The 15,529-nt window shown below is 45.4% G+C and overlaps 2 protein-coding genes across 2 annotated transcripts; one reads left to right on the forward strand and one right to left on the reverse strand.

Annotated features, from left to right (window-relative positions):
* Positions 1–801: 801 nt before the first annotated feature.
* LOC108311641 (cytochrome c, testis-specific-like) lies at positions 802–1,399 on the reverse strand. Its single transcript, XM_037742227.1, has one exon. The coding sequence runs from the start codon at positions 1,366–1,368 to the stop codon at positions 1,012–1,014; it is 357 nt and encodes a 118-aa protein (XP_037598155.1). The 5' UTR covers positions 1,369–1,399; the 3' UTR covers positions 802–1,011.
* A 3,525-nt stretch (positions 1,400–4,924) lies between these two features.
* CYTL1 (cytokine like 1) lies at positions 4,925–10,067 on the forward strand. The gene is made up of 4 exons (XM_017539155.2): positions 4,925–5,101; positions 7,372–7,416; positions 7,588–7,716; positions 9,438–10,067. Exons 1-4 carry the CDS (start codon positions 4,949–4,951, stop codon positions 9,519–9,521), a joined length of 411 nt encoding a protein of 136 aa, XP_017394644.1. The 5' UTR covers positions 4,925–4,948; the 3' UTR covers positions 9,522–10,067.
* The last annotated feature ends 5,462 nt before the right edge of the window (positions 10,068–15,529 follow it).

Consider the following 15,529-nt stretch of genomic DNA (forward strand, 5'->3'; position numbering starts at 1 on the left):
TTTAAAAGCATGTGACCTTATAGATCATCTATAAAATGTGTGAAGTGTTAAATAATTTTTAATATTACACATAAACCACACAAAATGCCTTTCAATAAGTAAAAAGAACCACTTTAAATACAGGGAATTCTAATTAGATTGGCATAGTTAAGGCTAAAAATATAAAATAGCCATTGCTACCCATTTATCTTCAATCCTTGCCTTTAAGAGGCAAATGAACACAAAACACAGGCGAATCTTGCTTGGTTCTGAGACAGCGAAGGAATATCCCCCATATTTAAATATATTCACATAACCAGTTATATAAATCTAAATATAAAACTAATCTCCAGTAAGTTTTAAGATGGCATTCACCATCTTTGAGAAAAGTTTAACATTACTAACGAAGTCTAATCATATCTTCAGAAGGGGTAAACAGTGATAGAATTTACTAAATTGGAATTAGTAATTACTATTAAAATCCAAAAACTGAACATATTCATTTAACCACAAGCCAGTCTTAGTTTTAAATCAGGACTGCCCAACAAAATATTCTGTCAGTCATTCATGATGTAAATTCTGGTGTATGAGATCTATTAAAGTATGGTACACATAAAAAAGTCATGAAACATTTGTTTCGTAACAAATAAAGCAGTGCCCAATTATTACTCATTAGTAGCTTTTTTGAGGTCAGCTATTAAGTCTTCCCTTTCTCCCGTCTTCTTAATGCCGACAAAGATCATTTTTGTTCCAGGGATATACTTCTTGGGATTCTCCAAATACTCCCTGAGTGTATCCTCTCCCCAGATGACGCCTTTGTTCTTTTTTTTTTTTAACATTGTTAAAAACATTTATTCTGATACATTCTATAGTAAGTTAGTACAAGTTCCGCTCTGCTACAGATTCATCTGTGATGAACCTTGTGCCATCCAACTGGCAACAGAACGATGTCCCATCTCTTATCCAAGCCAGAGCACACATCTTCCATGCTGTCTGCTAATTGCTTCTAAATCCAGAAGACCAAATAATCCTTTATCCCCAAAGTAGGTTCAAAACAGTTGGTTCAGGCATTCCAGGATCTGCACCTCTCTTAAATCCCAGGTAAATCACAAGAGGAATAAAACCCCAGCTGACGACAAACTGGCCCTGCTTGAAGAGCTGCTGCAGCCTCTGCTTGGCCTCTTTGCTCAGCTTCACCATGGCGACGGCCGTGTCCATGCCTTTGTTCTTATTGGCTTCAGTGTAAGTGAATCCAGAGGCCTGACCTATCTTCCGCCCAAAGACACCATGGAGATTAGGCCCAGTCTTGTGCTTGCCTCCCTTTTCCACCGTGTGACATTGGGAACACTTCTGCATAAGAATCCTCTTGCCTTTCTCAACATCACCCATATTTAATTCTTTTTCATCATTAGCGCAACAAAGGTTACCACTCCGAAGCTGGACATCCCACTCTCTGAGTGCTGATTTTTCTTTGTGTCACCGAGCATCTATTTCCAACACTCTCTGTCTTTCACAGAGACACACACACACACACAAACACAGACACACAGACACACCTATACACACACGTGCCTTCATGGCCACCCCACTTCCCCACTGCATTCCTCACCTCTCAGCTCTCACCTGAGATGGAGCGGCTGCCAGTGATGGATTAGGGGCTCCAGAAACACCAGGCTTTCTGTTGTCACACTGCTTACCCAGAGTGTCAATTGCCCTCATCAATCTCCAAAAGGACAGAAACTCTGTCTCTGTCATTCACTGTCTTTTCACCCATTTCAGTGCTGGCACATAATAGGCTCTCGATAAATAGATAGATAGACACACATCTGGTCAATGAAGAATCCATCCAAAGACAATGGCCGATATCTACCTGAAAGATGTTCACCTGCTTGTTAGCTCTGACTGTTCAGCTCTCCTGGCATGATGGGGTCCATGCCCCATCTACGACATTAAGAAAGCTAGGAGAGACCTTTTGGGGGAGACAAGGGCTTACCTGATTTGTGGGAAAATTCCTGCATGGATTTTTAACATTCAGAGCAGCCAACTGCTGAAGGAGCCTTAGCAGGGAGCAGAGAAAGAGCTGGTGGGAGGATTCAGGTGATTCGTGGTACAGGAGACATCTGAGAACAGAACACACATGTGGGGCTCCACCAGCCTGTATCCAGTGCAGCATCGCACGGGAGCCCCTGGTGGGGAACCACTTCCGGCTGTCCTGCGTAGGTTTCTTAGTGGGCTTGTGCCTTAATCTCTGAGTAACATGAGTAGCCAAGAAGAACACTCAGCCACACCTTCTGGATCATCCACTCTACCTGGCTGCACGCTGGGTGCTGACAAACAATGAAGAAGACCATCCCTCTCTCCTGGAGAAGGGCATGGTCGTTAAAAGAGACAGATGCCAGAGGGCAAGTCAACCTATAGTTTTGAGGATGCAGGGGAACCCTGGAGAGGGGCAGAGAGCAGAAAGAATTCCCGGGGTGCACACTTGCAGACATTAGTCTTGGCACGCACACTTGGGCATGTTGGCCTCGGCACAGGCTGTTTTCCTTATCTCCATCTGCCCTGGGAATCAGCACGATGCACCTTCTCCTCTGGGATGCTTCCTGATCATCCCACTCCTGACTTGGCGGAGTTAGAAGTGGTGGTTCCCTTGCGCCTGGCACAGTGCACGGCAGCCTCATTCCTTGTCTCCCCACTGAATGTGACTCCTCAGGGGCCCAGCATCCACCATGTCTCAGTTGGTACCAGTGACAGCTGAGGGCTACAGCCAGTCACTGATTCATTCTCATGCTCAATGGGAAGGGCTGTATGCCTCCTTGCAGCTCTGAGCTCAGCTGATTTGCCCAAGAAGTCCCATGAATAACTGCACGCGGTGTTGTGGGTGGAACAGGGTCAAATCTCCCAACAGCACATTTATCTCAACTTCAGACTCACAGACAGCTCCTGTTTTCCAGCATGGCAACGGCTCCTTGGTCTAAAGGTGCAGGACTTGTTTGGTCCGTGGGCTTGTTTTTCTTCCCTGCTCTGAATTTAAGCCCGTTCCATGAACACATCCAGAAGCCCTGGCGCATTTCAAAGCAGACCTAGAGTCCCCAGCTCGGGCCAGCTAGTCTGCAGGGAGGCCCAGGCCCCAGGCACTACCACGGAGGGAGTGCGGAGACTTCTTTATCCGGAAGAAAACACATCTGTGCCTCCGCTTGCCACCTCCAAGCACACACAGTTCTGCCCTGGCTGAGAGGGTGGTCTCTCTCATCTTGCTAGAGGTGTTTAGAGACCACATTCTCACCTACAAAACAGGAAGGCACGGCTTACAGTCCCTGCCCAGGGCTTTTACCACCAGAAACTAGATAAATAAAACATCAGGACTGGAAGGAACCTATGCTCAGGGTGATGCTATCCTGTTTACGGACAGGGAACAGAGGCCAGCTCCCGAAGGGATTTCTCCTGGCAAATACAGTGGGGACAAGCTGGAGCCAGGCATCATCCCCGTGGTTGATCCTCACTCCAGCCCTGCTCCCAATAAACTGGGAGCAGGATGCCACGCTCTAGTTCATCCACCCCTGTGGGCTGCATCTTGGTTGTTTTGTTCTGGGGATGCGCAGCTCACCCAGGACACTCCCCTTTCCTCCCTTGTTGGAGGAAGCTTTGGAGACTGGAAAGTCCAGACATAGCTCCAGGGCTCCACTGTTCTTCCCAGCTTCATATCCCCTGAGGCCCTCAGTTTCCTCGCCTGGGAAATGGGAATAATCCCATTCACTTCATTGGCTGTGAGGCACTCCCGATGGTAGCTGATCTAGTGGCTGCAGGTGTGTAAGTAACGCTTAGTGTTAAGGAAGAATCTTCTCTCTTTTGACAGATCCTTATTGCTTCCATGTGCCTCCAGCTTTGTGACCACCAGCAAGTTGCTGGAACTCTCTGAGCCTCAGTTTTCCCACCTGGAAAATGGGACTCTTTTTTTGTGGTACCTACCTCACAGAGACACTTGCTGGATTTAACGGAGATGGAGCTGTCCGCTCGGATCACTTGGAAACACACAACGAGCCTGGCGTGAGGTTTGCTCAGTGGTGCTGTGTCCCGGGATTCCTCACTATGGCCTTTTGAGCCACTCTTAACATCCTCACCTCACAGATAAGAAGATGGAGGAAACACTGAAGGAATTTGCCCAAGTCAAAGCCAGAAGCGAGTGACCCTGCTTTGCTCCCAGGGCGCTAAGAGGAGAGCCTAAACCTTTACCTGCCACTGCCTTGGGAGGGCACCCCTGAGGGACATGTGCTTCTTGAGAACTAACGCTTCCTGGGGACCTGGGCTGGGAGCTGGAGGTGGAAGAGCGTGCGGATACTCACATTCCCCACACATACAGCCGCTGAGTGAGCCGCTCCTCCAGACGGAGAGACACACACAGCTTCTCAGAGGCGGGGAGCCCTGGCCCTGGGCTCACTTCCTGGCTAGCAACTGATGGGCGATGACACTGGTGTCCTGTCCTCAGCCCTTCAGCCCTGCACCCCTGCGCCACCGCAGGCTGCCTGGAGGGAATGATGCCCAGTCATCCTCCTCTAGTTCCTTTCCCTCCTGGCACTATATCCATTTTGACAAACAGTGCCATCCAAACCCAGGCCTGGCTGCCCACTCTTCTCCTACCCTCACCTCATCCCGCCTCCGCTCTCCTCTTGTCCCCCACCCCTTTCCATCTGCTGCTCCTGCCATTTCAGGAAAAGTCCCTGGAGAGAGAGAAACTTGTTGCTGAAAGTGTGGGGGAGACAGAGCCACCCTCTGTCACCCCCACCCCAGGCAGCCCCTCCTCTTAACCTGGCGCTTTGGCATCTGGATGGATTCCTGTGCTGGCTGCTTCTCCCATCCTGGCTGGACGGCAGCCTGCGCTGGCCCCACAGGAAGTGGAGGCGTGGAGCCGCCCTGGGCCACCCCCAGCCTGCATAAAGGGGCGGGCGGCGAGGCTGCACCAGCGCCTGGCACCATGAGGACACCTGCGCCGCTGCCCGTGCTGCTGCTGCTCCTGGCGGGGGTCCCCGCCGCGCGGCCTGCTCCCCCGACCTGCTACTCACGCCTGCGGGCGCTGAGCCGGGAGATCACCCAGGACTTCCAGCTCCTGCAGACCTCGGGCCCCTCGGTGAGTTCCCCTACCGCCCAGGAGAGAGACAAGGAGAGAGAGAGAGAGGAGAGAGAGAGAGACTACTTTTCTTAAAGTAAATGTAAATCTCAAGGGTATTTGTGTTTTATTCACCTCCTACTAAATATGATACCAGTGGTTTGCTTTCTTAAAAAAAAATACCTAATGTAGATACTGACAGGTTGATGGGTGCAGCAAACGACCATGGCACGTGTATACCTATGTAACAAACCTGCACGTTCTGCATACAGTATCCCAGAACTTAAAGTATAATAATATAAAAAAAAAATAGCAAGAAAAAGCAATCAAAGACATCCTAAATTTTGTTACAAATTTTATGTAAGCAAATATCAGAAGATATTTTGCTTTATAAAAGCAAATATCAGAAGATCTGTTGTAAAATGAAAAAAAAAGGAGGAGGAGGGGGAGAAAAATAGCTCCCCTTGGAGTCCTCAGAGAGGAGGACAGAGGAATGAAGCTTGTGTTAGCCTGGTGAGCAGTGTGTCCTAAAAGGTGGCTCACAGAGCTGGCCTCCACCCCTCATCTGCTAAGGGATTCCGGCAAATTGTCAGCCTCTGGCTCTCAGTTTTCTTGTCTGTAAAATGGAATGACAATAGCACCACTCCCTTTAGAGTAGCTTTGACAATCAAAGGCAGACGTGAACAGAGGTACAGCTCACAGAGCCGAGCCTGCAGGAACAAGTACTCAACAGATGCCGGCTACTGAAAGCACGATCTTAAGAGCAAGACCTAGGGTGTCACAGAGCGGAAGTCCCAGGAGGGCTGCCAGGGACTAGAATCCAGGCCTCTGCCTGCTTCTCTGTCACAAAATGCATTAAACTTCATTAAAAGCTTTGATAACATTTTAAAGTGTCTTTTAATCACTTGCAAATGTTTCAAACAAAACATGTTTCTCAGTGTTGGAGTTTACAGTATCCTAACACCTTCTTGGTATTTTCTTTTTAAAAGTTAAATAACATGCATTTTTTCCTAATTATAAAGGTATTGTACTTTGTAGAACAGTTGGAAAATGTACAAAGTACAAAGAAGAAAATAAATCTTGCTCATAATTCTACCACCTAGAGGTAGCTGCTGCTACAGCGTTCCGAAGGACGGTGTTTCAGATTTCTGTCCACACATAGATATTCAAATACGTGTGTGTGTGTGTGTAAACAAAATTTGAATCAAACAGCACAAGCAGTTTTGCAACTTTTTAATAACACCATCAAATCAGTTAATTTTTAACACTTTATTGTACAGTTTCACCACAATTTACCCATAAGTTTCTTATCAAATATAGAAAGCAATTATCTTTTAAAGGAATCTGATTTTAAAAGGTTTAAAAAATTCGTAGGCTCTGAACTGCAGAGCGGGAAGAAAGCGAAAAGACTATATCTTCTCACCTTCTAATTTCACAACTGAGAACTAAAGGGGGGCACTTGCCTATGGCCACACGGGGAAGACTGAAAGGGCAGATAATGAGGGCTTTTGACCTTCAGCCCAGCACAAAAACAGAAGCCTAATGTAGAAATGTAAAAGTGTGCATATATATATATACTTCTGTATCACTATATTATACACTTTGTACAACTATATAGTTATAGAACACCTATATAACTAGCTAGTTATATATATATATAAAACACCTATAACATATATAGGTGTTATATAACTAACCTATATAACTAGTTAGTTATATATAATATACATGATATAGATAACTAGTTATATAGCTATATATATGGCTATATATAAATAAGTAACCTATATAACTAGTTATAGAACACCTATATAACTAATATATATAATTATATATATTTTACTTATATAATTATATACACTATCTATAATTACATGCAGTTATGCAACTGTTATATAACTAGTTATAGAACTGTTTTGTAGATGTACATATACATTGTGTATATATACTTGCATTACTATAATATATATTACTATTTCTATATTATAGTTATAGGACCACTTTTATATATATACGTGTATGTATATTTCTGTATGGGTGTGCGTATAAAACAGCTCCCTAATTCATGGCAAATGATATAAAGGTTGCATCCTAAAAGTCTAATTCTGGAAGCGCAGTCGCACATTCCTGGAGGATGTGACATATGGCCCAAGAAAGCACTGTGCATGCCGTAGCATCAGGGAGCCTCCTGGGATCTGGGCGAGTCTGGCTGTGGAGAGAGCCGGCAGGAAGCCTTTAGTGACTAGGTGTGCCCCTGTGGGCATCCCAACAGTCTGTATCCCTTTCCACAGGAGCCGTGTGTGAGATACCTGCCCAGGCTGTATCTGGACATACATGTAAGAAGGCTCTCCCTGGGGGAGGGAGGTCTGGGGCTGAGGTACTCGGGTCTGGACCTCTGCTGCTGGCTGTGTGGCACAGAGTCAGGGAGAAATCTTATGCAGCTCAGTCTCTGTCCCTCTGGCTACTGACTTCTCCCACGAGCCCTCTCCACATTGCCCCACTCCCAGAATTACTGTGTGCTGGACAAGCTGCGGGACTTTGTGGCCTCGTCACAGTGTCAGAAGGTGGCCCAGGTGGATTCCTTGAAGGAGAAAGCGCGGAAGCTGTACACCATCATGAACTCGTTCTGCAGGAGAGTAAGTGGTTGCCATTGAAAATCCATTTTCTATTTGCTATCAGCCAAGACTTTCTGAGCTTTTCAAAGAGGAAGGTTGGGAGGAGAGGGGGACAAGGAAGAGGAGCAGAGATGTTTCGCAGGTGCTTTCAGTTCACAAAGCCCTTCCTCAACCACGGTTGCCTTGTTCAGTGATGGGGTTCAGGACAAGGCCCCTTTCCTCCATGAGCTGCACACTGATGCAGGGGCTACACCCCAGGACCACACCCCAGCCACATAGGTAGACTCTGTCAGGAGCCAGATGGGGCAGGTTAGAGGAGACTCTGCAGGAAGGACTTCAGGTGTGCTCTGATAAGAGAATTCTGGTAAGAGAGGGGAAAGGGACAGAAAATCAGCAATAGTTAAAAGGTGGAAAGTAGAGCATGTGATTGCAGGGCACAGACTTCAGCATCAGAGAGCCCTGAGCTTGGGTCTGTATGTATCTCCCCGCTTCCCAAGTGAGAGTGCCTATCTTAACTTGTTTCTGCTGCTGTAACATAGTACCACAGGCTGGGTAATTTATTTTTTAAAAAGAAGTTTATTTAGCTTATGGAGGAGGCTAGAAGGAAGTCTAGGAGCATGGTGCTGGCATCTTGTGAGGGCCTTCTTGCTGTATCATACCAAGGCAGAGGTCATCACACAGCAAGAGGGTAAGAGCCAGAGAGTGTTTCCTTTTTTTTTTTTTTTTACAAGAAATTACTATATTGATTTATCAATTCAACAAATATTTTTTCCAGCTTTACTGAAGTATAAATGACAAAAGAGTGTTTCCTTTTTTACAAAGCCACTCCTACAATAAGCAACCCTCTCCCAAGGTAATGACATTAATCCATTCATAAGAGCATAGCCCTCACTAATCCATTCATTAAGTCAGAGCCTACATTCATTCATGTACAAAGGCAGAGGGATTAAGTTTCCAACACATAAACTTTTGGGACCATATTCAAATCACAACAGTGCCCCTTCACTCCTCCAAGGCAGTTTCCTCAGTCCTGAACTGAAGACATAACAGTCCCACCTCATGAGACTGCTGGATGGATAATAATAATTACACCCTTACCTTGTGTGGGCACTGCAGTGACTCCCTTGATCCTAAGAAGCCTAGTAGGGTGACCAAATATGGAATTCCTAGCACCATGCCTCACCCAGAGTAAGCGCCTCTGAAAACCATAGTAATTAGCTCTTAAGTTATACTTTCTTTGTTCCTGTATGAAAACTTCGTAATGCATTTCCCCCCATGCCCACACCCAGTTTCCTCCTCCTTCATGGTCCCCTTGGTTTGTGGAGGAAGAGAGGAAGCTGATACAATTATGATCCAGTGTGATGAGTAGTGGTATTGAATGAAGTGAGGGCTGGCCTGCTCTTCATGGTTATTCCTATGCCTGGCCCAGGGTGCTGCTCCGCAACTAAGGTTCATTCATTCATTCCCTCCTTCACCCATTCATTCCTTCCTTCACCATCTATCCATCTGGTCAACCAATGGATGCATGAATTCCGTAAGTGATAATAATTTTAAAAACCATGAAATTCTATCGGAATGTAAAGTAAGAAGTGACTAGCTCTTTTCTGGGAAGAGTAAGGGATGGTGTTTTCACACATAGGGGAACAACTGAATGGCCTTTGAGGATAACCAAGAGCCCTATTGTTGCATATGGACTCCACAGCATCTTCAGTAACTTTCCTCTCATTGCACATCTTTTTCAGGATTTGGTGTTCTTGTCAGATGACTGCAACGCCTTGGAATACCCAATCCCAGTGACTACGGTCCTGCCATATCATCAGCACTAAGGCAGCCTCGACCAGAGAAAGAACCCAAGAGGACTGAAGTTAGGTCAGCTACCCAGACTCAATGGGCCAAAGCCACGACCTCCACAGGTCTTGTGTTAGTTGCAACTGAAAATGTTGTGTGTCTCTCTACCTTTGGGAAAACAGGGCTGGTATTCCATACTGGTTAGCAGTATGCTTCTCATTCCCTTGACTCATGTCTTGCCAGGATGCTTAAATACACAGCACATTGATTTGGTCGCTAAGAAGAAGAAAAGGACTAACCAGCTTCTCTTTTATGAACAACTCTCTTGAGAACATGCAAAATAGTATGTTTTTATGGCTGGTTTAATGGAGGAATGGTACTGTTTTTCTTGATAGAAACCTGCTTACATTTAACCAAGCTTCTATTATACCTTCTCCTAACATAAACTTTCTTCACTTTCTTTCATTTAAAACGAAATTAATACTCTTAAGATATATTTGAAAGGTTTTTTTGCGTAGTGCTGACAGGATCCACTCTTTCATTGAAAGGTGATGAAAATCAAATAAAGATTATCTTCACAATGAAAACACGTGTCCTGCTGTATCTGTCCAAGGAGGATGTCAGGGTGTGGTTTGTTTTTGTTTTTTTCACACTTCTCTTGAACACTCCTGCTCTAAGCATGATGCGCCTTTCTCCTTCTTTCAGTCAAGCTCAGGTGTCTCTGGTTCTGCTTCATCCACATGTATGAATGTCTGCTCTTTAAGTGTTGAGGATGCTCTGATTTCTGCTGAGGACAGATTGTTCCTTTGGGGATATACATTGGGAGCAGATTGCATCATACCCACAGGCAATGCTCTGTTGCACTTATCACAAATATCAGCTATTGACTCCACACAGCAAACCCAGAGAAGGACATGGAAGAAGGCTGAGGCTTACGTGGGCTAAGTAACTTGCCCAAGGCCACTGGCTGCTAAGTGGGGAAGCCTAGATTGAACCCAAAGCCTGTGGAACTCCAAAGCCCATGCTCTTACCAGCGTGGCCATCTTGGCTCTCTGCAGGTGAAACATGCTTGTCAAATTAATTTATGAACCCAACAATAAAATCTCAGGGAAGAAACTGGATTGTTGAAAAAATATCTCAAATGTTGATTTCGCTAGATTCCACACGTTATATTGGGGTCTTTTGGTTTCTTTTCCTCCCATCTCGACATATGGGGCAGGCTTTTCCCCCTTAATCCTAGAGGCCTCTAACTTCTCAGATGATTTACGAGAATGATTTATAAGTTTTTATTTTCTATTTAGAAGCACAAATCCACAGAATTATTAGTTTCTGGGGCTACCGTAGCAGGGGACCACAAACTATATGGCTTGAAAGAAGAGAAATGTATTGTCTCATATTTCTGGAGGCTAGAAGTTCTGGAGTCAAGGCGTCATTGGGGACACACTCCCTCTGACGATTTTAGGACAGGATTTTCCTCATCTCTTCCTGGCTTCTGGTTGTGGTGGCAATCTTCACTATGCCTCGGCTGTTAGATGCATCCCTTCAGTTTCTGCCCCCATCAACATCTGGTGCTCTCCCTGTGTCTGTGTCTCTGTGTTCAAAATTCTTTCCTCTTATAAAACGTCTAATTATTAAATGAGGAACCACTCTAATCCAGTATAATCCCATCCTAATCTGATAACATATACAAGGACCTTCTTTCCAAATGAGGTCAGGTTAACAGATACAGAGGGTTAAGATTCAGCATATCTTTTTGGAAGACGCAATTAGACCCACAACAATCACTCTTTGAAGAAGTAGTCCCTTCGCAAAGGAAAATGATGCAACAGACTGATTCCTGTTTTAATCACCACCACCACATCTACCACTTCCTGGCTGATGCTGAATATGGCGGCATGGTACCCAGCACACACGTTCCTTAGCATGCCGAGTCTTCACAGTGATGCTTCAGGATGGGGCTATAAGCCCTGCTTGACAGTGGAGGAAACACATTCGGGTTCAAAGGTTACGTGATTTCTCCTGGTGGTGAAGTAATTCCAGACAAACGGGCAAGTGCCACAGTCATGTCATGGTTCTGCTAACCCTCTGCTGGTTCCAGGCAGTAAAAGCAAACCAGTGAAGACAAGAAGACAAGAACTAATTAAAGCATTTCAGACATTTATTTGTGGTTAAAAAAAATTTTTTTTTGCTTTCCAGTTCAGGGGTACCTGTGCAGGTTTATTATATAGGTCATCTCTCAAACTCCTGCCTGCAAGTAATCCACCTGCCTTGGCTTCCCAAAGTGCTGGGATGATAGGTGTGAGCCACCGCACCCGGCCTGTTACATAGGTAAACTCATGGCATGGGGGTTCGTCGTGCAGACTGTTTTGCTGCCCAGGTATTAATCCCAGCATCTATTAGTTATTTTTCTGGATCTTCTCCCTCCTCCCACCCTCCACCCTCCGGTAGGCCCCTGTGTCTGTTGTTCCCTTCTAAGTGTTTGTGTGTTCTTATTATTTAGCTCCCACTTACAAATGAGAACATCCAATATTTGATTTTCTCTTCCTGTATTAGTTTCCTAAAGATAACAGCCTCCAGCTCCATCCAGATTCCTGCAAACGACATGCATTTGTTTGTTCATTTCTTCAATATTTACCAAGTGCTTACTGTGAACTCAACAAACACTGAGACGAAATGCAAAGGATTTCTCTTTTTAGGTTACCAAGGGAAACAAATGCGAAATCTGAAAGAGAGCAGAGGAAGGCGCAAGTCGTTCTAAGGTGGGGCAGAAAGATTTCTTAGAGGATCTGCAATTTGGGCAAAGATTCGCAAGGGGATGGGGAGCTTTTTGAGCTGAAAAGGGATGGAGACAGAAGCCATAGCATCGCCGCAGGCGTGGAGGCTTCCAGGGGAGGTGAATGGCATGGTTTGGATGCCACTGTGTGGTTGGGGAGGTGAAGAAGTGGAGCTGAAAATGTAGAGGGCTCCACGTGTAAATGGCTTCTCTTGCCATAAAGCCTGACAGGCAACACATCCTATCCCATCACTAGTTGCATGACCAGGATCAGGTAAAGAAGAATCCCTTTCTAGGCAGAAAGATTGGACGTGTTTGGAGACTGCCACTTCCCGACGGGCCTCCGTGATTTGGGTTACAACAGTAGCAAAACAAGGATGCTGCTCTTGCTCTGTGCCCCAGCCCATGGCTGCCACCCTGGACTCCTTCTCCCGCTTTCTCCACAGCCAGCTGGTTATCCCTATTTCCTCTGTATCTCTTGACTTCTCTATTTGTTTTTTCTGACTCAGCCCTAGTTCAGAAGCTTCTCAGAACAAGCACGGGGCTGTGTCTGTGCTCAGGACTCAATCCTCTGGTGGGTCTTACCCTACCATTTGTTTTTGTCCCAAGTGAGGATCTGACAGTCCCTGGTCCTTCTCCCCTGATGCTTCCACATCAGAAGGGGGACCTGCTTCTCATGGGCTTGTTAGTCATTAGGGCCTATGTTCTCCTCCCTCAGTGGATTTGCCTCACCTCGTGAAACAAAGCAGAGCCACGGAAGTGGTTCGTGCAGAGGTCTCTTCCAGCTCTGCCACTTCTTAGCTATGTGTGGGTGCACAACTAACTTAGCACCTTTGTGCTTCGGTTTTCTCCTCTGAGAAATGGGGATGGCAGTAATACGAATTCCATAGGCTTATTTGGGAGATAACATGAACAGATACATTTCAAGCACTTACAATGTCTGATGGAAATAAGAGTTCTAATCAGTTCTGATTACCATCAAAAGTCAACACAGTAGTTGCTAAAGAGTCCAAGGCTTCTTTTGGATGAGAGTACCTGCAGTCCAGAAGTCCATGCGCTCCCTTTTCCAAGATAAGAGCACAGTTGAACATTAACCGCTATTCCAGCCTCCCACGTGGACAACAGCAACAGCTCCCTGCTGTATGCCCCGATGTCTTCCTTCCTCCCTCCAATCCACCCTCCACCCACAAGCCAGAGCAATCTTTCGACGGTGCAATTCTGCCTCCAATATTCCTCTGCTTCATGCCCACCAGCGGCTCCTGTAAAACTCACCTCATCTGGCCTTGGCCTTCCCTGATCTCACCCACTGCTATTTTTCCATACACATGCCCACTCCTCTAGACCTTTCAACAATGCCTTTTCTGAATGTAGCATACCTCCATGTCTAAGCACAAGCCAGGCTGCCTTCTCACCTCTCACACCCTCAGAAACCCTACAGTTTTTGAACTGCTCAAGTGTAACTTATACCGTGAAGCTTTTGCAGGATCCTTGATAGAAGGAACAATCCTCTTTTCCAGACTACCTTTCTCTCTTGTGTTTATTGCATCCTTGTGTGCTCATCATACTCATCATCAAGCCTGCCCCAGCTGATCGCTTCCTCTTATTCTTCTATGTACTTTGCTCACTTGGCATCCAGGCCCCCACCTCTCCGATTCTTCCCACCCCACTGGCTACTTCTTTTCCACCTCTGCTACCAGGTCCTCTCTTTCCACGACCTCTCAGCATTGGGGTGATCCAGGCTCAGCCCTTGCTCCCTTCCTCTGCCTGCTCTTGCTCTCTGGGATCTCATGCATCGTGGCTTTAGAGACCATCTTTGTGCTTATATCAAAAAAGCATGGTGTTAAATTTGGCTCCTTTATTTCTCCCAGAGCCTACTTCCAAGGCATCAGAAATTCTGCTTCTCTAATGTCTAAATAACCCAGAATGTGACCAATTCTTAGCATTTCCCCAGCTGCCCACCTGATCTAAGGTCACTCAAATATGTTTCCCCAGATTACTGCAGTGGCTTCCCAGATGGTCTCTCTGCTCCCATCCTTGTCCCAGCACAGCTTATCCTCAGCACCGTGGTCAGGGCGAGACATGAAAATGGAAGGCAGCTCATGCCCTTTGACTACTGAAATCAGCATTGCACCTTCACTTCCAGGGGCAATTAAACCAACTGAGAATTATTAAGCAAAAATTCTCCTTATTTAAGCCTAGTTGATTTGCAAAAGTGCTAAAAATGCAAAATCCCATTCTGCATTTGCAGAATGTTCAGTTCTATAGACTGTCAGGTCAGAACACACAGGATAGAGGAAAGGACTCTCCTGACATCGATTAAGGGTTAGAGAAGAAAAAAGAAAAATTTAGTACAATTATGTGGAAAATGGTCGAGTCAGCAGTCATCACTTAGATTATGTTTCTTCGTGGTGAAGGCATCCCAGGCATTATTTGGGCCCTGGCTGTGCGTTTCTAAAATGTTTGCAATCAGATTCCTGAAATGCAAGTCTACTTATTTTTCCGATAATTTTCTGGCTGCCACAGAAAGACAAGGAAACTTGCTCCAGAGTCACTGCTTCTTAATTCACTTGATTCTGATCCCACTTCTGCTGCCTCAGTCCAGCTCAAGGCATTTCTAAGTCAGAACAGGTGTTCACGGTTTTGTCACTTTCTCAGTATTGGGCATCCTTCCTCTGGCCTGGGCAGTTGTACGTATTCTGCTCTGGAGGGGAAGAATCTGAAGTTGTGCCCTAACACTGTCCACTGATGCCTCAAGGTTCTCTTTATTTTCTGTTGATGGCAACTTCTTAAGTACATGGAGAACTTTGCAATTTACAAAAGATTTTCACGCAGGTTTTTCCTTTTGTTAACTTTAGTTCTTATGCTACATTGGAGAATGGGTGGCTTAGGACGGTGCGTCCCTAGCTTTAGATTTAAATGTGAAGTTTCAATTAAATGTCCTTTTACAGCTACAAACATGCTTAAAAATCTAAAATCTGATAATATCAGGTATTGACGAGGACATAAGGCAACCAGGACACTGACATATTGCTAATAACACGTCTACATGAGAAAACAATTTCGTTACTTAGAAAATTTAAAAATGTGCATATCCTATACCCCAGCAAGTTTTAACCCTAAAATGTACCCTAGATGAATAATTTTACCTATGGACAAGCAAATATGTCTAAGGATCCTCATGGAAGGGTGTTTATAATAGCAAACGGCTGGAAACAACCACAGCTGGAAACAACCATAATGCCCATCAATGATAGAGCAGTTATATAAATTGGT

The sequence above is a fragment of the Cebus imitator genome, unplaced genomic scaffold, assembly GCF_001604975.1.
Source record: "Cebus imitator isolate Cc_AM_T3 unplaced genomic scaffold, Cebus_imitator-1.0 Scaffold117, whole genome shotgun sequence".
Taxonomy (NCBI): Eukaryota; Metazoa; Chordata; class Mammalia; order Primates; family Cebidae; genus Cebus; species Cebus imitator.

Coding starts and splice junctions, on each gene's coding strand:
- LOC108311641 (XM_037742227.1), bottom strand. CDS start 1,368: ATGGGTGATGTTGAGAAAGGCAAGAGGATTCTTATGCAGAAGTGTTCC.
- CYTL1 (XM_017539155.2), top strand. CDS start 4,949: ATGAGGACACCTGCGCCGCTGCCCGTGCTGCTGCTGCTCCTGGCGGGG. Junction 5,102..7,371: donor TGCAGACCTCGGGCCCCTCG/GTGAGTTCCCCT, acceptor CCCTTTCCACAG/GAGCCGTGTGTGAGATACCT. Junction 7,717..9,437: donor TGAACTCGTTCTGCAGGAGA/GTAAGTGGTTGC, acceptor CATCTTTTTCAG/GATTTGGTGTTCTTGTCAGA.